The sequence below is a fragment of the Nesoenas mayeri genome, assembly GCF_963082525.1.
Source record: "Nesoenas mayeri genome assembly, chromosome: 8".
Taxonomy (NCBI): domain Eukaryota; kingdom Metazoa; phylum Chordata; class Aves; order Columbiformes; family Columbidae; genus Nesoenas; species Nesoenas mayeri.
The window spans coordinates 5,406,743-5,429,961 of NC_137554.1; the positions used below are offsets into that span (position 1 = coordinate 5,406,743).

General features: G+C 40.1%; 2 protein-coding genes across 3 annotated transcripts in view; one reads left to right on the forward strand and one right to left on the reverse strand.

Annotated features, from left to right (window-relative positions):
* The window catches only part of SWT1 (SWT1 RNA endoribonuclease homolog), a 32,358-nt gene extending 25,820 nt beyond the window's left edge, over window positions 1-6,538 (reverse strand). Inside the window, exons 1-6 of the mRNA XM_080349108.1 lie at window positions 6,431-6,538; window positions 5,649-5,723; window positions 2,702-2,760; window positions 1,454-2,207; window positions 441-506; window positions 259-315 (exon numbers count right to left, since the gene is read on the reverse strand). Of these exons, the coding sequence (XP_080205234.1) occupies window positions 259-315; window positions 441-506; window positions 1,454-2,207; window positions 2,702-2,760; window positions 5,649-5,714 (1,002 nt within the window). The 5' untranslated portion in view covers window positions 5,715-5,723; window positions 6,431-6,538. The remainder of the gene's footprint in view (window positions 1-258; window positions 316-440; window positions 507-1,453; window positions 2,208-2,701; window positions 2,761-5,648; window positions 5,724-6,430) is intronic.
* A 237-nt stretch (window positions 6,539-6,775) lies between these two features.
* TRMT1L (tRNA methyltransferase 1L) lies at window positions 6,776-22,625 on the forward strand (the record flags this gene model as incomplete). Of its 2 annotated transcripts, none has more annotated exons than XM_080348378.1 (16): window positions 6,776-6,899; window positions 9,563-9,712; window positions 10,455-10,565; window positions 11,945-12,058; window positions 13,039-13,103; window positions 13,438-13,567; window positions 15,164-15,284; window positions 15,800-15,879; window positions 16,590-16,836; window positions 17,642-17,854; window positions 18,546-18,736; window positions 20,224-20,302; window positions 21,062-21,225; window positions 21,715-21,774; window positions 21,984-22,110; window positions 22,207-22,625. In XM_080348378.1, the coding sequence occupies 16 exons, from the start codon at window positions 6,776-6,778 to the stop codon at window positions 22,520-22,522; spliced, it is 2,292 nt and encodes a 763-aa protein (XP_080204504.1). In that variant the 3' UTR covers window positions 22,523-22,625. The 2 variants fall into 2 exon arrangements, with proteins under 2 accessions (XP_080204504.1, XP_080204505.1); XM_080348379.1 differs by having other exon boundaries at window positions 10,455-10,517.
* Between the last annotated feature and the right edge of the window lie 594 nt (window positions 22,626-23,219).

Genomic DNA, 23,219 nt, shown 5'->3' on the forward strand with positions numbered 1-23,219 from the left:
AATATCTAGAGGATGTAGGCAGCTATGAAGGCTCCTACATTGAGGCAGGTAAGAGAAACACAATATTTCCGTCTCAGAAAGATCTTGATTAGTGACACTTTAGCAAGTTTGTTTAGTATTTGAAAAATAAATGCTCCACATTTTTAGAAGTGTAGATCATAAGCAAACAAGGCAAAATACTAGGAAAAGTGACAATTGTCCAGTGACGCAAACTCGGTGCCATGAATTTTTAATACAACTTGGAAGTGCATTACTAACCTCTTGGTCTGCTTCTGGATTCTGACTGCCTTGAAGTGGGGGAAAGACTTCAAAGTTCTGTAGGAAGAATTTTAAAAATCATCCCAATACTACAAAATATCAAGAAAGACTGAGGAACAAGTGACCCCATGTCAAGAGTTTTGGAATATAGCTCTTCAGTGTTAGACAAGTACATCACTAACCTTTTGGGTAGACTTTATGTCCTCACTGTCTTGGTAGGAGTCAGATGTGCACGGGACCTCAAAAGTCTAGAAACAAATAGGAATGGAAGCAGGACAGTTATCAGTCTTTTCGAGAACACTGAATGTTCCCAAGTAAAATGAATAGGTACCAAACATAATTCATCATGAATATAAAAAAATGTCTACAGTATCATTTCAAAAGGGCTTAGAAGGATGGCTTTCATTTAAAACAAATATAGTGGCTTACACAGTGAGCCTATTATTCCGGTCTCTTGTGGGTTTGTCATTATGTGATTCTTGCTTTGGGCTTCCCAGTACAAGATATATGTGAAGTTAATGGAGTGAGCTGAGCAAATGGTCACTAAGATGATTAAAGGAGTTGGGAGTTTGTCATACAAAAGGCTGAAAGAGCTGGGATAGTTTGGCCTGAAGAAGGGGGAATCTTATCAATATTTATAAATATCTGATGGAAGAATGTAAAGAAGATGGAACCAGACTCCAGAAAAAGTTGAGGTGCAGAGCCAAACACAAGCCAGAACTTGGAAACAAACCCATCACAGCCAAAGATGAAGTTCTGCAGGAAATGTACAAATTTACTTCAACATCTGCAAGTTCTCCTGGCACCACTTTGTCAGCAATAAGCACCTGTTTGGCAGGCGCTATTTTCATTGGTTCCGGTTATTCATTCAGAAAATGATATGACAATATGAGTTAAAAAAAATTTCTGTTGATTCATACCTAAACTGAAGTATTGCGCACCCCCAGCAGCAAAGTAATACTATAAAAGCATTTGTGCAGACACAGTCCTAACACGCAAGGTCTTTATTCTTCTAGTTTGTTTAACGATTTGGCAGAGAAACATGGTTTACACTGCGTTCAAGGAAAATCTATCAGGCTAACTAAGAAATCGTGTTATAAATTTGTAAGAAGACAGCCTGCTCACCCAAAAACTGCCTGCCATTCAGAAAGTAGCCTGAAAGATCTACTAGCACAATGCAAAGAGTTCTCATTACCTGCTTAAAACATGACGCTGTGGCTTCAAAGTCCCCTTCTTCAGTTCCTGAAGCAGCAGCAGCTTTACCAGAACCATCATGCTGTTTTTTCCGTTTACTGAAGTCCCATCGTTCCGGTGTTTCAGTTGAAGCACGTGACGGTGTGCGTTTACTCACATGCCGTTTTTTCATTGAAAACTCCTCACGTTCTTCTTCATACTCTTCTTCCCAAGTTCTAGATAATGTATTTGACTTCTTAGTGGAAGACCTATGGTCATCCACAGTCCCTGTAGAGGTGTCATATGGCTTTTTGGGAATTCTGACATCTTCACTCCGTTTTTTTGATCCATCTGCCTTTTTACGTGGTACATGTGAATCATACGCAGACAACTTAAATTTTTCCAACATCGTTTGTTCTGCTTTTAACTTTAGTTTGCAGAGTTCGGCTTTCTCTGTCTTTTTCTTCATCGCCTTCGCCCTCTGAAGTGCAAAGCTATGCCACAGTCTTTTTCCTTCTGCTTCATCAAAACGACTCTTGTTACGACCTTCCCTACTAGAAGTCACTACATCAGGAGTGTGTGTACTTTTTCCATGTTTAATTTCTTTGGCTTTAAATTGTATCACTATTTTCTTTTGCTTTTCAGTTTGGATTAAAGAATTGCCTGTGGTTTTGCTTCTGTTTGGAGATTTTCTTTGGGATCTTCCGTCAGTACTGTGAGAAATATTAGAACTTTGGTCTCGCTTCTTCTCTTGCACGTCTTTCTCTATTTTGAACCTATAGAAATATTACCAAAAAAAGTAATGTAATCTACTTCAATTAATGTAATAGGAAAACAACACCAACAAACCAACAAAAACCCCAAAAAATAACCACAAAAAAAGCCTGCACTTGATTTAGGCAGCTACAGCTAACTATTCATGAGTACTAGTTTGCTATGTTCTTAAATATGAACTTGCAGCAACATCCATCCTTTAAAATAGTTTGATACAGTGGTTTTAGTATTTACATTTTTACCAGTTGCACAGCTGTTTTAAATTACAAAACTGAGAAAAGCTTTTTCTGCATTCACTATCAGTCTAGTTTCATCTTATTAGAGAGTATTTTTCCGGACCATGTCTTCTCAACTATCTCAAACTGCTTGGCTTAGACAGAATCCACTCATTAATGCAACGCCAACACTTCATCAGTTAAAGTATTTTATTTGGTAACAAGTCAAACAAATTTCTTAAATTTAATTTAACACAAACTTTTTTTCTTCAGTATTTTACCTCTGAAGCTCTGTATCGCCTTTCACAGTATGGTTATAAGATTTCGTGTCTTCAGAGTTCTAAAAGAAGAAAAAAAATCTAAGTGATTTTTTCCTTATAGAGGAAACTGCAGTTAAAATCTTCATAGGATGGAACAAGCTATTATCTCATCCTAGATTCACTATGATTTTAAGTTAATCTTGAAAAAAGCAGCCACACACCTTGCTATGACCTAGTGTTTAGATTTTGTTACATTTAAGAACAACACACAGGAAAAAACAATGTGGCACAGAGTCCTGGTTGTAAATATAGAAAGCTCAACTAATTAAGCACATTGAGGATTCATGTGTTTCATATACGCTACAAGTAAATCGGTGTGTAAAATACCTATTTTTGCATATTTGTAACAATTCTTAGGGAGAAGAAAGTTACCTGAAGACTGCTTCCAACTACCCCCTAGGTAAGGCCAAAGACGAGGTTGTTTCTATGGGAGGCTTTTGTGCTGAAGAGATGTGTTGTTAATTCTCATCAGGTTTACTAATTAGTAGAAGAGTGTGAAACCACAGTTACATAGGCCTGCTTAAGAGTAAAGATAGTCCCCAAACAAAGAACTTGAACAGACCCTGTTTACAAAGCAGCTATATCACTGCTTGGCATACCTATATTGCAATTTGTGTTGTGTTAATGTTGCGGAATAACTAGAAGGCGACTTCAATCAGGTCAGAACGAAAAGCAGTTTATTATTGCAGCTATGGGAGAGAACACGGAGCAGCAAAATGAGACTCTGCTGATACAAATTCTGCGCAATGAGGCAGGTAAATTTCTATATACCTTTGGGTTACGGGACTCAGTTTTCCCAAAACTACAGCAGGGTGTAGGAAATTACAACAGGGAATGGTAGCATACGGATTACTTCAGATAAGGAAGCTCTAGGCAGTACTGCCTTTTACAAATAAGTTACTCCTTTGGTAACTGGGTCATGCTGACTCTGTGAGGCCATTAGGTCACTGCCACAGAGATTTCCCTAATACGAGAGGCCTTAGCTATTCTACTTCCCCAATAGAAAGTACTTCATTAAAAAATAAAAGGGCTGCAGAAACCAGTGGAGTCCTAATGAATTAAGGAAATCTGGAGAACTTCTGCCTGTTGTTGGTTCTGGAGTTGTAAAAGCAGCAAACCCAATGAAATTATGACCTAGGAGGCAGCTGAAGGCTCCTGCCACTGAGTATTGTACCAGTGCAGCTTGGTGGGGGAAGAGCTGTTCGACTTGCATGATTATAATCAAATAGGAATCAAAGTGTTTTATTGGTTTATTAACAACCCAATTAACTGGCAAACAGTGAACTACACACTCAGGATCAATACTAGCAATACAACAGGAAAATTATAATCATAGACTATTACAAAATGATATCTTAAGAGGTAATGCTAAGCCATTATCAGTTTGGGGTAAATATCACCTTGGAGCAGACCGCTTTAGGTGTTCTGTTCACGACTCCAGAGCTATCATATCATCTGACATTATGTGGGCAACATTATCAAGAAGAAGCAGTGCTTTTAGTCCCCCAGACAGCTCTGTTTAAACCTATTCTAATTCATACTGTGACAAATGTCCTTTTGCTTACAGAATTATATGCCAAAATATTAAAAGCCAGCAGGCATCGAGTTTTCTCTAACATGTGGCCATGCTTATACCACATAAAAAGCCCCAAAGCCCTGACACAATCTATGTTACTTAGATGGCTTACTCTCACCTGTAGGAGCTGAAGATACCTCTTTATCCATTCTGTGATCACACTGAAGAAACACTTGCTACTATTCAGAGATTTCCTTATCTTTTTGCTATTAATAGTTTGGGTTTTCACTGCTGCTTGCACTGGTCAACGTCTGCAATATTTAATTCTGTCCCACAGAGATGGAAATCACGCAACAGTTAAAACTCTATTATTTAAATGGGTATAGGCATTAGCAATACAGCTATAGTATGAGGGTTTAAGCCATGTTTTTACCTTTTGTATTGAAGTACTAAAAAAACCCCACCTTAGAACAAGTTAATGTTAAAAGACATATTGAATAATAATAATTCAGGAGAAAAATAGTTACAAGCATTTGTCTTAGAACAATTTTTTCCTCACGAGCAAAAGGCTCCTTATGTGCATAATTCAGTTTCTATTGCCAAGATATCATGCTCATTTATAAACACTTCCAAACTTTTTTTTAACACATTTATGACAAGACACTTAAAAGCTCTCATATTTCATATATGCCTTACAAAATCCAAGTGAAAAAATCTAGCAAACTTAAGTATGGATTTATTAAACTACTGATTTATTAGATGTGCATTATGCCACTGGCAGCAAATAACTTCCCAAAAAGTTATACAAACAATTAAAAAAAAAAAAGGGAAGCTACATACAAGCATGACCAGAAAGATTATCATCCCTGTAGCAACTGCATTTTACAAGTGGTCCCATGAAAACTTAATCACTAAACACAAATACGTAGCAGAGTATACTAAGAATCTACATCTGATTTTGGTCACTGACTCACACCTTAATGGTTAAGATGAAATATATGAGAGCTGCTTGCTCAAGTAAGCACAAATTGTGATTAATCAGAAAATTAAGATCTGTGATCCAAGACACAGAACAATCCAGGGAAACAGTAGTCGTTTTGACAGCAGTTTTAAGGTCCATGTCTTCTACCAGAAAGATACGTTAAAACAAAAAAGTCTCATATTTTCTGATACCCACACTACCCATAGCCTCTGGAGAAAAACCTAAGCTAGTTACCAGGCTAGAACTTGCAGTCATCTGAACAATTCAACCATCCCGCTGCTCTTAATGACACCATCTTCAAATTTGATTAATCCTCGTATCACAAGCCTGCTAAATAATCCATGCCTTTTTCTTGAATGTGGAGGTTTGAATTAAAGTAATAGTAATATTAATAATACAGCTGTTCCTACTTTGTCATCCCGGCCATCCAAACAGTCTTCCTTCCCAGTTAACTTCTTCAGTTTCTTTTTAGACATCTTGAAATCCTACGAAAAACAGTACTGCAATTATTATTTTTTTTCAAGTTTTGTTTTCCAGCTGGTATAAAAATAATTTTAACTGGGTAGAGAAAATAAATAAATAAAAATCACTCCAATACTCCCTTTTCTCTTCAGATTACAGCACCACAGTGGATTTTAAATGTTATTTATGTTGTACCAGCAAACAAAGACTAAGAGGGACAAACATTTTTTAATGGCTACTCATACAAACGTCGAGTTTCAGGCTATAGAATTCATCACTTCACTGAGGGAAGGTAATAAACACGGCGATATCTCTCAACAGCTACACCACCCCCACACACAAACTGGCCCTTAGAGCTAAACAAACAAGAAGAGATTTCAGGGGGCTGTAAAAAACCTTCACCAGAAGCTCCCAGAGCTCCAGAGGTGAATGTCTGGAGTCCAGATCACCCGCCTGAGCAGGTGAGGCACAGCAACAGCTCGGCCCTTCCACAGGAAAGGCGGAGTTGAGCACACACACAGCTCTTCAAGCAGCCGGGGCGGAGTGACGGCGGGAACGGCTGTGACTGAGGGGGCAGGAGCCTCCTGCCCCAACCCCACGCGTGAGGAAACGTGGGCTGAGCCCCCCGGTCCTCCAGCGCAGCCCCCAGACTCCCCTCGACCCCGCCCAGCAGCTGCCAGCACATCCCCTCCCTCCTTAACCCCCGGCAGCAGGACAACGAGGGCCCCACCTCACCGCCCTGCTGAAGCCGACGCGGGCAGCGGCTCCACCTCGGACGCTCCTCAGGGGCACCCCGGGCCAGGGTCTTCCCAGTCAGGCGCTGCCCGCCCCAAAAACCGCCCGGGCCCCGGCTCCTCCCCGCTGTGGGGACACCCGGGAGCCTCACTGGGGACAGCCCTCAGCTCACCCGAGGCGCTCTGGGAAATGTAGGCGGCGCGGAACCGCCTCCCTCCCGCCCTACGTGCGGGGCCGCCGCCGCCTGCCCCCCCCCCCGCCCGCCTCGCTCCCACATAAGAGGCGTGTGGGCCCCACGGGGTGTCTTTCTGTCCGCGCTTCCCGGCTGCCTGTAGAGAAGATGGCAGCGGAGGCGGCTGCGGAGGCCTCGCTAGCGCCGCTGTCCCCCGAGCAGAGGCAGCCGGGGCGGGAGGACGATGCTGAGGAGAAGCCCGAAGGCGGCGATGACGAGACCGCGGCGCTCAGTGAGGGCCGGGCGCGGGGAGGCCGCGGGCGGGCGGACCGGGCGGTGTGGCGGGCACCGGCTCCTCCGTTCTCCTCCGAGGGGAGCGCCGGGCAGATGGGGAGGGCGGGAGAAGCGCCCTGAGGGAACCGGGGGCTTGAGCTCGTACAGCCGGGCGGCCCGAGCAGCCTTGGCGCCTTCCCGCCCCGCGCTGAGAGACCGGCGGGGTGAGGTAGGCTCAGCCTGCCCCGTCTGTGAGGGGCCACACGTGTTCCGAGGCTGAGCCTCCGCCGCCTTAGCAACAGCGAAATGGGGCTTGTGTCTCCCCTTTTCTCCCTTTGCATCTAATGAGAGATTTTTGTGGTTGCTAAAGGTATTTTTTTATCTCAAACCGCGGTCTCACAAGGTCCTGTTACAGACCTGGCGGCGGTAGGAGCCATGCGGCCCCTGCCCCATGCATTTTCTCCTCGTTTTTTTCTCTCAAATGTGTTTAAATTGGCTGCTCTGCCGCCCCTGCCCCCTGAGTTTTCTCCTCGCCTTTTTCTTTTCTGCCAAATGTGTTTAAATCGGTTTTCCAGCCGCGCCAAATGTGGCACTGATGTTATTTGCTGCTGTAATCTTACAGTTGAAGCAAACTGACTCTTAAAAAGTATATTTTAGGCTCTTTGAAGCATTATTATGTTTGTGCACGATCAGTGATTCCTCATGTGTATTTTAAAAATCCTGCAATCTTGCTTTGATAGCTTTTGTTAATGATTTAGTGTGAAAGCTTACCGTTCTTCCTATATGTATACAAGCTCTATGTGCATATATATGCATAATTTTTTTTTTCAAGCATTTTAAACTGTAGACTTGTTGTGAAGATGCAGATAATCCAGCTCGGGTGGATTTTGGTCACTGTTGTGCTCTCACTTACGTGTTTTTATTAGTGTTACCAGTTTTTCCTCACAGCACATATAGTTATAATTAATCATTATTCTTCTTATGGATCTCTTACTAAAAATCCTTTCGCTTTTTAATTTTCTTTCTGCTGATAAAGTTTGTAGAAACTATGACCAGGCATCTTGCAACACTTTAATTGAGGAGTAGGTGGAAAATATTAATACAAATTTTCAGCTTAAAAATGTGAGAAATACAGCGATGCTCTCTGAGTAGCGATGCTGGTGTTGATGTGTTTTAAAGTAGGTAGAAAATTGTTAGAATTGTCTTTCCAAACAATTCGTCTAGCCCCCTGCCTTCAGGTATTACTTCAGTTTCCTCTTTATTTCTTTATAACAGCAAATATTTGTATCCAGCTGCAATATTTAAAAGAAAACAAACAAAAATACCCCAGGGGAATTGTGAGAATTGCTGTAGGATCCTTCCAGCCCTTGTTTTATCTTTTTAGTGGCCAGGAGTAGATGGCAGAACACAGCAACTATGTATTAATGCACCCTCCAGAAATGCCTTCACACACACAAAAATGAATAGTTTGTGACCCCCTGTTTTCTTGAGCTTGGGTTTGTGTTTAAAATCCCATAGTGGATTTCTCTTCTGTAAAATTCTGACTTGGGCACTTGTAGACCTGCACCATCCTTGGCATGGAGCTCTGCAGCTTTCTTGTGTAAACCGATGTTCTTCTGCTCTGACTTTCCAGCTCTGACATCTCTGGTTGGTGCATCCCAGGTTCAGTAGACAGTGAGTGGTTGACTTGAGTGCTCTCTCTGCATCTCATGGTTTTATAGACATCTGTTGGATCCAGGATGAGAAGTTAGAGCCGGCTCTGTTGCTTCCCAATAGCTAAGAAGTGGTGCCATAGCTTTTTTTTTTAAAAAAACTTACCTGATTCTACCTTTAAAGCTTGAGGGTTCAGGGGCAATACGGTTCGCTATATGTGGCTTTCCCAGTAGTGTTAATTGGTGGGGAGAATGACCTACTGTTCTGAGGATTCACACCTCTTCCTTTCACCAAAACTGGATTTTAAGATCCCAAGGTGGTGGTCCTGACTGCTGATGCTCAGCTCAGAGTCCATCCATCCATTCATCTGTGAAATCAAGATGAGGGTGTTTTTCCCAAGTCCACCACTTGACTATTTTTTGTCTTCTTAAGTACTTTTGGAATTCCTTCAGGTGGCCCATTCTCTGCACTACCTCAGATAAGTCATTCATCTGGAATTCTTCAGGTGGCCCATTCTCTGCACTACCTCAGATAAGTCATTCATTTGCAAAATACTCATGGCACCGGCACTTAACCCTCATCATGGCTCCTGAGGATAGCAGATTCCTTTCCTCTTTTTTCAAGATGCTCAATTACTCACAAACGGTTCTAAACTTTTAATTTACAATTTTCTTAGCTGTCAGTATGTTGTTATGAGTATTTGGACCCCCTCCTTGCCTGCTTTGTCATGCTAGCACTGCATTTTGTCAGAAAATAAAGTGTAAATATTATTTTGTTAACTTCAGACATCTGATGATACAGATGGACAAATAGTTTTGTCTGTCCAGGATGGCATTATTTCACAGTGATTTCCAAGGATGAGCAATAATTAATCTCATATTATTCTCAAACATACAATTTTTTTTCTCCTTTGCACTGGTAGTTATTTTGGCCTGTAAGAAACACCAAATTATTGGAAACAAATGAACATATTTGTATAATTCAGTTGTATCAACAACACTTTCACTGTTTTGTTTGATTTTTGTTAAGATGGTGTAGAGTTCTCTGGAGAAGTGAAAAGCAACAACCTGGATGTGAAAGTTAAGTCAGAATTGGAAGCGGAAGAAAAAGGAATGGAACAAGAATCCATGAGGGAATCTGACAGCACCATTTTGGATGTATCATCAGACTATCCCAGAGGTTGGTTAATAAAGTCTAAGAATATTTATTGCATGCTCAAGGAAAGGAGGGGGACAGGTAAAGGGACATCTGGTTCTGACGCAAAGAGCACCACAGAGAGCAGAGGAAATCTCTTGCTAGAAGCTGCTTTAAAACTCACCTCTCTATCCTGAGCCCGTGGATCAATGAGTATCATTGTTTCACATCAGAAAACCTGAAGACTCCTCTTGTAAAAACATTGTAGAGGTTTAAAATCGCTACAGACTCAGTATTACTATAAACTGGAGTGTTCTGTGTGCTGAAATCAATAAAAGTGACTTATTATATAAACTAATTCTCTTGCTTTTAGCAATTTCTCCACTGTTCCCATTGACTGATAAGTTGAAAAGTCAGGTGGTAAATTTAAAGGTTAAACACTCTTAAGGGGGCGAAAAAGTTGGTAGAATGTGATGTATCCCAGCTGTACAGTGAATAATTGTTACTTATAATTGGCACACTTCTAGCTGATTTTAGTTTTTTTCAGAGAGTTCATAGGATGTTTTTAAACTGCTTTGTGCCTGATTCGCTCTAACTACCAATGCCAAGCAGTAAAATCAGGAGCAAATGTGACTTGCTCTTTTCAGCTTTTTTTCAGATGAAGTTCTTTCCAGCTTGAGAAATCTGTTGTGTGTCAGCAATAGATTTGAAATGCTGGGTAGAAAAATAGCAGTAAACTCATTTATTAACTAAGAATGTCTAACTTCTAAATATATCTGCTTTTTAGAGAAACATATTTCAATTCAAAGACATCTTGCTGATCTAGAGAAATTAGCTGATCTGAAAGAAGGTGAGTTTACCATGGCAGTATCCCAGAACACAGATCAGCACATTACAGGTATTTACTTTTTCTTTCAGGTTTTATTTTTAAAACACTGTATATATTTAATATGCTTGAAGACTAGGGGTTTGACAAATAAATACCTTTATTATTTGTTCCCCTTCTTGTTGTTGTGCTTCTTTCATTAAATTTAAGGCCTTAATGATTCCTTTTCATCTTCTGCATTGTAGCATTTCTAATGTTGGCAGCATGCATGGATCAGCAAAATGTTAATTCTAGCTGTCCATCAGCAGTTTAGTCTCATTTTTATTTTACTTTAAGTGCCGTGCTAACAGGGAAGCTAATTGTTAGTGTTTAAATTTGAAATAAATGTTTTCTGTAGAGAGTTTGTTCCATTTTTAATGAGGAGATAGATCATAGGTATCTCAGAATTCTGGTACTTTTAGCTGTTGCTGATTTAGATGTAAATCCATGGTAGTGGTAAGAAACTCATTATTCCTTTGCTTGTTCTCAATAGTATTTTTCTTGTGCCGTCTATGTAGCATTCCTCTGCCACATGTGTTACTGGACTGACTTGTATTTATTACCATCGCCTCATGCATTTGATACTCAGTAAATCATAAGTCAATAAAAGAGGCTGGTCAGCATTAGAGATTTATTTGGGGAGCTGTAGGCTGCTTCTTTTGGCTTCAGTGGCGTGGGACTGCATGGATGTAGTAATCCACTCATTAAAGAAGTCATTAGAAAGGAATTTTGCTGCTGTGCATGCCTAAGATATGTCATTATTATTATAGATCCCCATGTTGTGTGGCATGTTTAAAAATTCACTGTGTACTGTTCAAACACATCGAAGCTTTTCTGCTAAATTCTGCATGAAAGGTTATTTGCCGTTCAGGAGTTTACGACCCAGCAGCAGATGTATGCGTGCTCTGATACATAATTCCTGTGTACAGCTCTACGGCATTTCACAATAGCGAGTTTTGATTTTATCTAAAAGATTCAGGATATGGAAAGACAGATTTCTTGTTCTAACCGATTCAGTTGGATTTTTTTTTCTAAATGTTGCCAGTCTCAACATCATCTATAAAATTGTTATTCTGCAGCACTCTTCAGAAGTTCTATTAGCCATATGTTGCTTGAGTAAAAAAAATACTAGAAAACAAAACCTGAGGTTGTAGAAGTTAATGATCTTTAAAGTTATAGTGGTTATTGTCTATATTTTATATTCTCTGTCTATATTCTATGGAGTAGAAAGAGGCAATCAACAAATGTGATGTTTTTGTGCACCTGAAATAGAATATAAGTTGGTGACTTCATCTCTAACTCCCATTGATAGCACCTTCATTCTTTTTTTCTCTTGATATGCATCTCTGTTAACATGAGTATTTGCTGCATTTCATACGTTTCTCATACTTTTTGTTTATTTGTATTTTCAGATGAAAAGAAGCCTTGTCCGTTGTGTCCCGAGGAGAAATTAAAAGCTTGTTATGGTCCTAAGCTCCATCGTCACCTTCAGAATTTGCACTGGAAAGTTTCTGTTGAATTTGAAGGTAATTAACAATCATATTTGAATAGTAAATACTTGAAGAAATTGTGAACATGTTGTAGGACATTGTTATTTGTGTCATCTTTTTAAATTTCTCTTGATTTAAGGATCTTGTTACCAGCTCTGAATTAGAACCACATTTTGACATAATGAATCTTGAACTGGGATGTAAGATGTAAATGTAAAATAGCTCTGTATTCTTTTAAAGGCCAAAATAGTTACAGTTGTGCATTTTCTAATTAAAAAAAAATACAACAATTGCTTGGCATGTCATGAAAATGACAATAAAAGTTAAAATATGTATATAATGAAAAATACACACAAGTATGGTCACTTATCTGGTTTTTAATAAACTCTGTGATCTGCTTGTAAGATGCATTAAAATCCCTATGGGAAGTTGAAGAAGGAAAAGACAGTGAGCAGCATGTGTTTTTGAAGAACCAGAAATACGAGTTTGCAGGAAATAAAACAACTAATCAGAATATGGACAAGATGAAGGTTGATTTAAAAATGATCCAACCGGAGTTCTGGCTTTGTGTGCGCTAGCAGATGTCTTTTGTGTTTGTGGTTTGTTTGGGGGGGTAGTTTTGTTTTTCTGTAAACCATGAAATATATGGGTTCTTCACACGAGTCTTTTAGCCAGGTAACAATACTTTTGTGAGATACTCAAAGTATTTTTGAACATATATACCATATAGCCTGAAGACTCACTGTAGCTTCTCACAGATTTGTTAAAATGAATTGCCTGTTTGTAATTTTTTCTGAGTTTTAAAAATGTATAATGTATAATTAGCTGATTAATTTATCTCTGCAGAAGGTGAGTTTGTGAAATAAGTGGTAACGTTTTCTTGTGGCAGTATCTGGGAATCTTCAATGAGACCATGCGATGAAAATGCAGAACACTTTGAATCAGAGTATGTGGTGTAGGACACATGCATTCTGTTGACTTACTGTGCCGTGATGTGACAATAATTTGTTTTCCAGGGTACAGAATGTGCATCTGCCACTTACCTTGCCATCCAGTAAAACCAAACCTTGTTGGAGAGCAGGTAAAAAATGCTGTTAGCCTGGGAAATGGGTATTTTGGGGGGAACTTCTGCCATCTACTTAGTTTCAAAATACATCTTGCTATCCAGCATAAGTTTATCAGTCCAGAATGTAAGTATTTGAGGTGCTGGATGTGTCTGCTCCTCCCTGCATGTGGAATACATAGAGCATCGGCAGAGGGTGGCTCTGGGGGTATCACTTAACAGTCTCTGGCTGTAAAATCAAAGTATTTTGTATGCGCTAGTGGTAACAGGTGACTTCTTCATCTGCCTATATTCAGCTCTTGCTCTGCTTTGATTGTGTTTATTCTGAAATTACACATGTTGTATTTTGCAGACACTTTCAAAGATGGGAGCCCATTACCACTGTATCATCTGCTCAGCAACTATCACGCGAAGAACTGACATGATAAGTCACATTAATCGTCATGTGAATAAAGGAGAAACTGAGTCAAGGTTTATTACAGGTGTGTTCTTCTGTAAAACGTTCAATCTTCTTATACTGTCTAGCATGTGGAGTTAACTCTAATAAATGAGTGAGAGAGATGAGAAAAATCCTGGAACAGATTTAGCTTTACTATTGTAAAATCTGCCCTTAATATTTCAGAACACTTTTTTCCTCAAAGGTGTAGCGGCCTTGTGATATAACCTCTGCATTGGCTAGCTATACTTATTGATAAATAATATTCCCTTCACAATTAGTTAAATGTTGCAAATGTAGGCTTCTCTCTCTCCAAAAGAATGGAGGACGTGGAAGCCATGTAACAAAAATCTGTGTAGAGAGTTTAATGCCTATGTATTTGGCTGTGTGTGTGTTTGTAAATCAGTCTTGAGGAAATCTCTGCAATATAAAAATCCTTTGTCTTTTATCCAAACTGCATCAGTGTGGTTACACCAATCAAGGTGGTGGGAAGCATTTTAAATAATTGGAATGCCAACTCTTTATTTTTGCAAATTGTCTGTTCTCTATAGCTGTCAAGTAAAAGGTACATTATTGATTAGCTGATGTGCAAAACTTTTTTCCTTTTCCTGCACCCTAGACTATTGATGTTGAAAATTGATCTGATTTATTTTCTGTCTCTGTGTAGATATATGGATTTTTACCTATATATAATGTAATAAAGGTGAGACTGGGAGCTATGAGGGTCACACTTGCTGTTGCCTGTAAGCAGGTTGGGAGCGGTAGTTCAGTGTCTTGGAGTCAGTTTGCATGTCTAAGAACTGATAGTAGTACCCTCCATACCATAGACTATACGTTCAACTTCATTCCATAAATTTAATTTTTATTATTTATGTATTAATTCAATTACTTACTTTTTATTATATGTATTAAAATAGTGAAATTAATTTAGTTTTTAGTAATTTAATTTTGAACATTAATTTAATATGGACTTTCAATTCCATAACTTTAACCTTTAACAGAGGTTGTGAAATACGTGTATCTCTGTATGGTTCCCTTCAGAACTGTTAGTAAAGAATGGCCTATTTGGCACTTTTTAAACAAAATGTTTGTGGCTACTTGTCCTCATGGGCAGAGGAGAAATTCAGAACATTTTTCACGCTTAATTGTTGAAATTGTCCCTCTGCTTGTGCTGTCTATACACGTTTCATGAAGCTGTTTGATAATTTACAGAGATTAGATCAAGGATTTTGAGGGCTTTTTGCAGTTCACTGATACACGTTCAGGACTATGTCATTAGTGTTTTAATTAATTAGCAATGTATTATGTTAGAACATGCAAAGCAAATGTGCTCAGGCTCAGGGGCTCACTTTCTGAAATTTCTAAGTATGTAGGAGCCCAACTGAGAAACAAATCTGATGTTTTATGGGAAAAAATTATAGTAGAGCTTGATCCTTATCTGCTACTTGTAGGACTAGAAGATAAATCGTCTGCTTATTTACCCCCACATACTTATTAACTGATCCGTGTGCTAGTTAGATTACAGCATTACCCCGACTTCTTCCTATATGAGAGCAAATTTTTAATTTAATTTATCAAATGTGCTAATGCTATTTTCAGTTGTCAGTAACTCTTTCCTTCCCCCACAACTGCTTTCTTTTAGTTCCTGCTCCCAAGTCTTCTGAAGTGCTGAAGGAGTTGGCCACAGATGTGCAGGTTCTTCCCAACTACTCCACACCTCAGAAAACAGATTCCTATTTTAATCCTAAAATGAAACTCAACCGGTAAGAGAACAGGGAGTGGGAAGATGCACCACAGAGCTGCTGAGTTCATAGTGAAAAATACTTGTATGTTGTGAAAAGCAAACCCGGAGAAACTTTAGTTCAGAGGGCAGGAGAAATAGTTTTCATTAGAAAACGTGTCTGTACCACATCTGCAAAGTGTGAGTGTTGACACCAAGGCATGGGACTGGGCTTCAGCCCCTGCTGACCCCTCATGGTCTCAGTGCTGTTAATATTTGAGCTGAGTTTAAAGTTAGCTCAGATATACCTGTGACAGCTGAGATGTGACTCTGGGGGAGGCCATTGCAACCAAGGTCATGGCCATGTCTCAAAGAACAAGTGGAATTTCATTGCTTTACAGTAATTTATGATGTTTTTCAACATGGAGCCATTAGTTTTTCCATGTAAAACATAGTTTGGCTTAAATGTTCTAGTATTATGTTCAAGGGAAATAACTAAAGAAAAAGAAGGAAAAATGTTTTCTCAACTTACCATGACCGTTCCTTTTTATTTTTAAGGCAATTGATATTCTGCGCACTAGCCGTTCTAGCTGAGGAACGTAAACCGATAGAATGTTTGGATGCTTTTGGTGCCACTGGTAAAGTCGATTACTTTACTCTTTTGGTTAATATCCAGTAGTATGAAGCTCCAGAAATGAGTAGGAACTGACATGACGTATTCAAAAAAAGGGAGGCCATTGGCTTCCATACAAAAAATGCCATCAAGAGCGTGGTATTAGGTGTTTTAAAGACTGTAAATAATGTTAAGTCAAAGCTTAGCAGTCTCCTTACAATTATTTGCTTTAATGTCCATCATTTAATGGCATCTTCCTGAACTTGTGGCAAGGTCACAGATCTTGTGAGACTCTGGTTGTGGAATTTGGCTGTAAAATCAGCCTGTGGTTTAAAAATGGTGATGAATCCAAGAGTCTTTAGCAGGATCATCTCTTAAATGATTACAAAATTCTGAATGTGAACTAGATGTAATTATATCAGTGTCTATTTAGCCTTCTGGAACAAAAACCCAAAGAGATCTGGATTGCTGCCTCTTAATTGAGAACAGTAACTGCTCAGCTTTTTTGCATAAAAATTCTTGATTGTGAATTAATCCCCATTCTGAATGAGGCCGGACTCCACAAGCACATCCTGTCCTGCACTTCTATGTCATCATGGGCTGCACAACAAAAGCTACATTTGGAGGCAGCCTAAAAATATTAGTTAATGTTTAACTATTTAATTATTATAAAATTAATGGTTTTGCCAGCTTTTGCAGTAGCCGTTCTAAGGTTACAATTCTGTCTTTCTGTAGGTATCATGGGATTACAGTGGGCAAAGCATCTCAGGAGTGCTGTGAAAGTTACGATTAATGATTGTAATGAAAATTCCGTGATGATGATTCGGGAAAACTGCCACTTGAACAAAATGAAGGTGAAACTTGACTCTATGGAGGAAGACAATGGTGAAGCTATGGCAGATGGAGAAGAAAATACTGACACCATTGAAGTGACAAGAATGGACGCCAATGTTATAATGCATTTGAGAGCATTTGATTTTATGTACGTTTTGAATGTTTCTGTTAATGATTTCCTAGTTTGATGATGACACACCACACACATCTCCCAGTGTATGGTTATTTAGGGAAAATATTAAGTCCTTCTGGCATACAGAATGGTCTATAATAGTACATGAAAATTTTAAGCCAGATTCTTTCTATATTTTTTGAGAAAGAGAAATGTCAAATTAGTCTTTTTTTAATTGGAACTTCTAATTTAAAATTCATACCTTTGCATGTCATTGTGCAGAACTTCATTGCACCTCCTGTTTTAATCCATTTTGCAGTGTGTTCATATTCAACTAGACTCATTCTTCCAAGTTGGGTTTATAGATGCATACTTTCAAAACCTATACAGACATCAAAATAAGTGATTGGATTCTCTTTTTTTTGATTGATTAATGTCTAGATATAAGCTTGTAGGTATTCAGGCTGAAAATGAGTATTAATTTAGTACATAAACTGGAATGCATTCTTGGTTTGGGAGTTTCCCTTTGTTTTAAGGCTGAAGGTAAGCCTCAGGCCAATATTCTTGTAGCTTAAATGAGTCCCTGGGTCAGGATGCAAAAAAAAGCACTATCTGGCTTTGTGATGTGTATTTTCCAGCATAGTGCTTCCCTAGCTCTTTCAATTTGATACTTTAAAGTTCCAGAGTATTTAATGAGAGGTGTACTGTAAATATTAGTCCTGTTTTCTCATTTTGTTTTAATTATGACCATAAGTGAGGCTTATAAAATAGTGTTTTCTGCAGTTTAAGGCTAAACCGTTGAGCATCTATAGATACTTAGTGATGCTTCGTTTCCTTTCAGCCATTTGGACCCTTTTGGAACTTCTGTGAATTACCTGGATTCTGCCTTCAGAAATGTGAGAAACCTCGGGATTGTGTCACTGACGTCCACAGACACCAGTTCTCTGTACGCAAAGGCCCAACACGTGGCCCTGCGTCATTATGGGTGTAACATTGTCCGAACAGAGTACTACAAGGAACTGGGAGCCAGAATGATAATTGCTGCTGTGACAAGGTACTGGTAAAACAAATTTGCTCAAATTCTGCTTCTAGCTGCTTCTGTAGGTTGTGCATGTGCGGTTTCCAGACTTCCTTAATTCTTGATACAAAATTAATGTTTTGTATTTGTGTGCTGCTATGGGATAAGGTGATTTTTAAACTAAAAGACTGAGCCGGGAGAAAAGGCATAAATAGGGTGGGGGACTGGGACAGTGGGGAGGGCTTTTTGGTGATGGGGAGGGATGGTTATGTAAAAATACCCAGACTTGCCTATTTGCATACTCTGTTATTCCTCCATCAATTTTATGGTCATTTTAGTGCTGCGTAGGACTTTGTAAATATGATTTAAACTGCTTGAGTGGCTTCTAGCTCAGCATTGGAGTTAGATTTGCTTCGGTGGAAGCTGATGTTCACTTTAGATCATCATGCTTGAGGTTAAAGATACATGTGATTACTAATTTGTGAAATCAGTCATTTGCATATCAATATTCTCAGTATAAGGTAAAATAAGATATTCTCAGCCTTATAGAAAGCAGACAAAACTAGCTATTTAAGAAATGAGGTTTTGTCCTGATCGCTTTCCTCAGATCTTTAGAATCTCTTTCTAGAAAGTGGATGAGCTCAAGAATCTTTCAGCAGGTTCAGGTATCTGTGGCAGTTTGAGTCTGCCAAATTGAGTACGATTTGGTTTTGTTTTTCCTTCACAGAGCTGCAGCTCGCTGTAACAAAGCCATTGAAGTTTTACTCGCAGTGGCTCTAGAACATTTTGTTCTAGTAGTGGTCAGAGTTTTAAGGGGACCATCCACCGCGGATGATTCAGTAAAGAAAATAAGATACCTCATCCATTGCCAGTGGTGCGAAGAGAGAATTTTTCAGAAACAGGGTAGTATGGCAGAAGGTAAATGGCTTTTCCTTTGCACTTTCTGGAAGGTCTGATTCCTGTATGTTTGGTTTGTGTTTGTTTAGGCCTTGCTTATATTGGCACTCCCTTAGTAAAGTAATAATTACCTAGATGAGGTGGAGAAGGTGGAGAGGTGCTTTACGGTAGTGGGTTAGATGAGTTGGCGGCATGAATTTTGCTGTAAATATACTGGATTTGTTTCTCAACACCAACTAGCTGAAGCTGCTGGAATGCCTGGTAAACATGGGGCTGTATTTTGAGCAAAGGCACAAAGAGTGGGACAGTCTTAGCTACCATTTGGCTCCACCACACAGTTGCAGCTGGATAGATTTAAGTGTCAGATAGCTTTTCTACGGTTCATTTATTACCTTAAAATGCAGTGTACTAAACAGTATCACATTCCCTCTGACAAGGATATATTCTCCCTGCCCTTGGGCAGGACCTGCACACATCTGATGGAAATCTCTCAGCAGGTGTGGTAGGAAAGACACGCATAATTCTAACACTTAGTGGTAAATCAAGGCAGCCTCCAGGTTAAAAACTGACTGTGGGCTCTCTTTAAACACAAGTTAGTAGAAAAAATAAGCTAAGAGGTAGCTACTAGCCAGATGTTAGTTTGAATGAAGATAAAAGGAAAAAGCTTGTTTCAAAGTTACAGGTTCTTGGATATCTGACTATTAACTGGTGAGGTCTTTGACTGTCCTGCTCCAAGTCAGGTGCAGGAGTGTGCAATGGGCTTGTTATTTAAAAGATTATTAAAAAACCTTGGATAAAGTTTTAAGAACAGAAATGAGTAACTGATAAGTATAGTGTTATAGCAGAGATTTTCATTAGCGTCACGTTTTAACCCCAGCTGGTACCTCTACCCCATGCAGCCACTTTTCACCCCGAGTGGGATGGGGGAGAGAATCGGAAGAGGAAAAGTGATACAGCTCGTGGGTTGAGATAAAGACAGTTCAATAGGTAAAGCAAAAGCTGCGCACAAAAGCAAAAGAAACAAGGAATTCATTCACCCCTTCCCATGGCAGGCAGATGTTGAGCTGGCTCCAGGCGAGCTGGGCTCCATCTAACCTATTGGTGACTTGAGAAGACAAAACACCATGACTCCAAACATCCCCCTCTTCCTTCTTCCTCCAAAATATACACTGAGCATGATGGTGGATGGTATGGAATGTCCCTTTGGGCGGTCCATGTCAGCTGTCTTGGCACTGTGCGCCTGGCACTGCATGAGAGGTTGAAAAGTCCTAACTACCTAACAACAACCAGACCATCAGCATCTTATCAACGTTCTTTCCCTACTAAATCCAAAACACAGCACTACACAGCTACTAGGAGGAAAATAAACTCTTATCCCAGCTGAAACCAGGATAATTAGTAAATGAATCGTTTACTTAGTGCCTTTGTGTTGATGTCATCTCTCTTCAGTAGGGCAGGCTTTGCTGACTATTTCAAAACAACTTCTGAATCCTGTTTTTCTGTTGTAGAAAACCCGTATCAGCAGCTGCCTTGTGATTGTCACAGCAGTATGCCCGGGAAGACAGCAGTTGTTCTTGGTCCTCTCTGGTAAGTACAGAACACAACATAGAATCGGAGAATAATCGAGGTTGGAAGGACCTCTGGAGGTCAGATGCTCAGTCTCATAATAAAAACGCAAGGCTGCTGGATATTCTACTGCTGCCAAAGGAGGTAGAGCAACTGGGAGGAGTTCAGAAAACGTTTGATCAATTTGCATTTAGTAGGGTATTCAGTTTTTGCTCTTGTTCATAGTGTTCAGTCTGGTTAATAAATTAAAAACTGCCTTTAAATTTCATATTTGCTGCAATTTAGGTAATACATCCTGCACAGGGGAGCCTGGCTGTGTGTTCCTCTAGTTGCCAAATGTTAAGCAACTCTCTATTATTCTATACTTGTGGAGAACTTATTTAATAAATCCTCACATGTGCTGATGGTAGTAAATACTACACTGCTCAATAGTTAATACTTAGAATTTTCTCTTGTGAGAAAGACAAATAAATCTTTGTCTTTTAACCATGTCAAAGCAGCATGAAAATGGTTCACAAGTGACAGTGCTTTTCTTGTGGGGTCTAAATGACTTTATCAACATAGTAGGGCAGAAATAGAATTACCATTCTTGAGATCTTGAACACCATACAAATGCTGCTGTCATTGCAAACCAATTTGCTATTGCCAAGTTGTGAACAGAGTCAGCCTGATGCAGTGCTTCAGTGTAATGTAATTGCTGATCAGTTTGGGCAAGGGATTTGCGGAGCAAATTTTTTTGCTTTCGTTAAGAAGTCTTAATGTTCCACTTGTGTTTTGTAGGTCAGGGTCCATCTTCAACAGCGGCTTCCTCAGAAGAATGCTGGTTGAGGCTGTCCAGCATGGTCTGGATGAAGCTCAGCCACTTCTGAAGACATTAGTTTGCGAAGCAGAGTGTACAACTTCAAAACTTTCTACCCATAGCCCTTCTGATGAGAACAAACAAGGTAAGAACCACGGCAGACGTGTCACAAAAGGGATCGGCTTGGGGGCGATTTAGGGAGATTCTGCTCTTTAAAAACTTAGTGTGTCCATAAAACAGAATGCAGGGTGGGACAACAAATAATGCAGTGGGTGAAGCGCCATGAAATCCAGCGTGTTCCCTGAGCGAGCTGGAAATACGCAGTGTCTGCTGTTTGTTTGGTGTGTCCCAATCCTGACTCGAGAGGATGTGCTGTAAGAAGAGAGGACTTGGGTTGTTGTGCTCTGCATATTCCGCAGGCACTGCAAATCAGGGGGCCCAGAAAAATGCCTTTCAGGATGGGAATGCTGTTCTGCTCATTAAATAGTATTTTTGAATATCGCCTCTGAATTCCAAGTTAGTATGTGAAAGTTTTCCTTCCTGCACTTCTTTAGGCCAGAATGTGGTTCTATTTCTTCCTGTTTTGCCATTTTCCTGTCTCACGGTACAATTAATTTTGACTCTTGTGTTCTAGAAGAATGTGGCGTATATATTAAAACAGCAAATACTTGTGCAGAATCCTACTTGATACATGGTAAGTAGATCATTTTTAATATCTAACAATCATAGCACGTTAAATAAATTCAGCCTGGATTTTAGCCCTGCAAAATTCTAGCTTATAAAATCAGACACAAAGGTGTAGCTGCTATGTGGCTGTTTGTGTGTCCTGTCTTTGGCTTCGCTGCCATTTTTTGTGGTCTTGCTGAGTATTCATTGGTTTCACTGGCATTTTTTGTGGCTCAGGAAAAAGAAAAAGTGATGAAGTGCTTCGAAATGCAGCCAAGCGCCAAAAATCTGAGAACAGTGCTGAGCACCCTGCGTTTTACTACAATATCCACAGACACAGTATTAGAGGAATGAACATGCCAAAGTAAGGTTTTTGTTTAAGCTCCAGTCTTATATTACTGTGACAACTGATAACTTGTATTGAATCAGCCTTATTAGCATTAATGCCTTTTTTTTCCAGGTTAAATAAGTTTTTAAACTATCTCTCCGAAGCGGGATACAGAGTCAGCAGAACCCACTTTGATCCCATGGGAGTTCGCACGAACGCGCCCTTGGCGCAGTTTAAGACCGTCCTGATGAAGTACAGCACCCCCACGTACACGGGGGGCCAGGCGGAGGGTCCCGGCCACCGACCCGGGGACATCCAGCAAGGAGAACAGGCTCACAGCAAGGCAGACGGCAAGGTGGACGATGCCGAGTTTCTGGAAGACGACAAATCCGCGGTCGCCGCTGCCTTGTTGACAAAAGACTGCCCCGCTCCCTGCGCGGCTGATTAACACAACCCGGCCTGTTTGCAGAGCGGGATGTTACGGACTGCGAGCGCACCCTGTTTCAGTAAGCCAGTACTTCTCACCAAACTGGATTTAGAAAACTTGAGCTGCCTGCTATTTTAATTTGAAAAAGACACTTTAGAATGGTTCACAGCGTGTGTGGTCAAGGTACTGCTGCTGCGGGAAGGTCTCAGAGGGAGTTTCTTGCATCCACTTTGGCGATGAGGCTTGGTGGCTGCTCCCCAGCCCTTAGTAACGCCTTATTGCCAGCACATAACCCAGCAGGGTGGATGGGGCTGAATGTCTTCAGCATTTCTCAACAGTATTCCTGAAATGAATCATTCCTAACACCTGACTGGCTACAGTTCAGTTAAGATGCTAAAATAAGACAGGATAAAATCCAGAAAAGCCTTCCTTGGTGTGCTGCTCGCTCTAGATGGCACGTGTAATTTGGCGTTCGGTTCTGTTTTCATAGTCCTACCTACAAGCAAGGACCTAACTCAAGTGAGAGCAGAAAGAAATGGTTCCATGACTGTTCCTGAAACTCCAGTTTATCCAAACCTTAGCGAGTTGTTTGTCACCCTTGGTAGGCGTTTGTGCGGAGATGACATTTGGTTGGGTACCGCAAAAAGGAGCAGTGACGATACACCCTAAGTCCAGGTGACGTTTTGCTATGAATCTGTCATTAAAGTCTTAGTTGTTT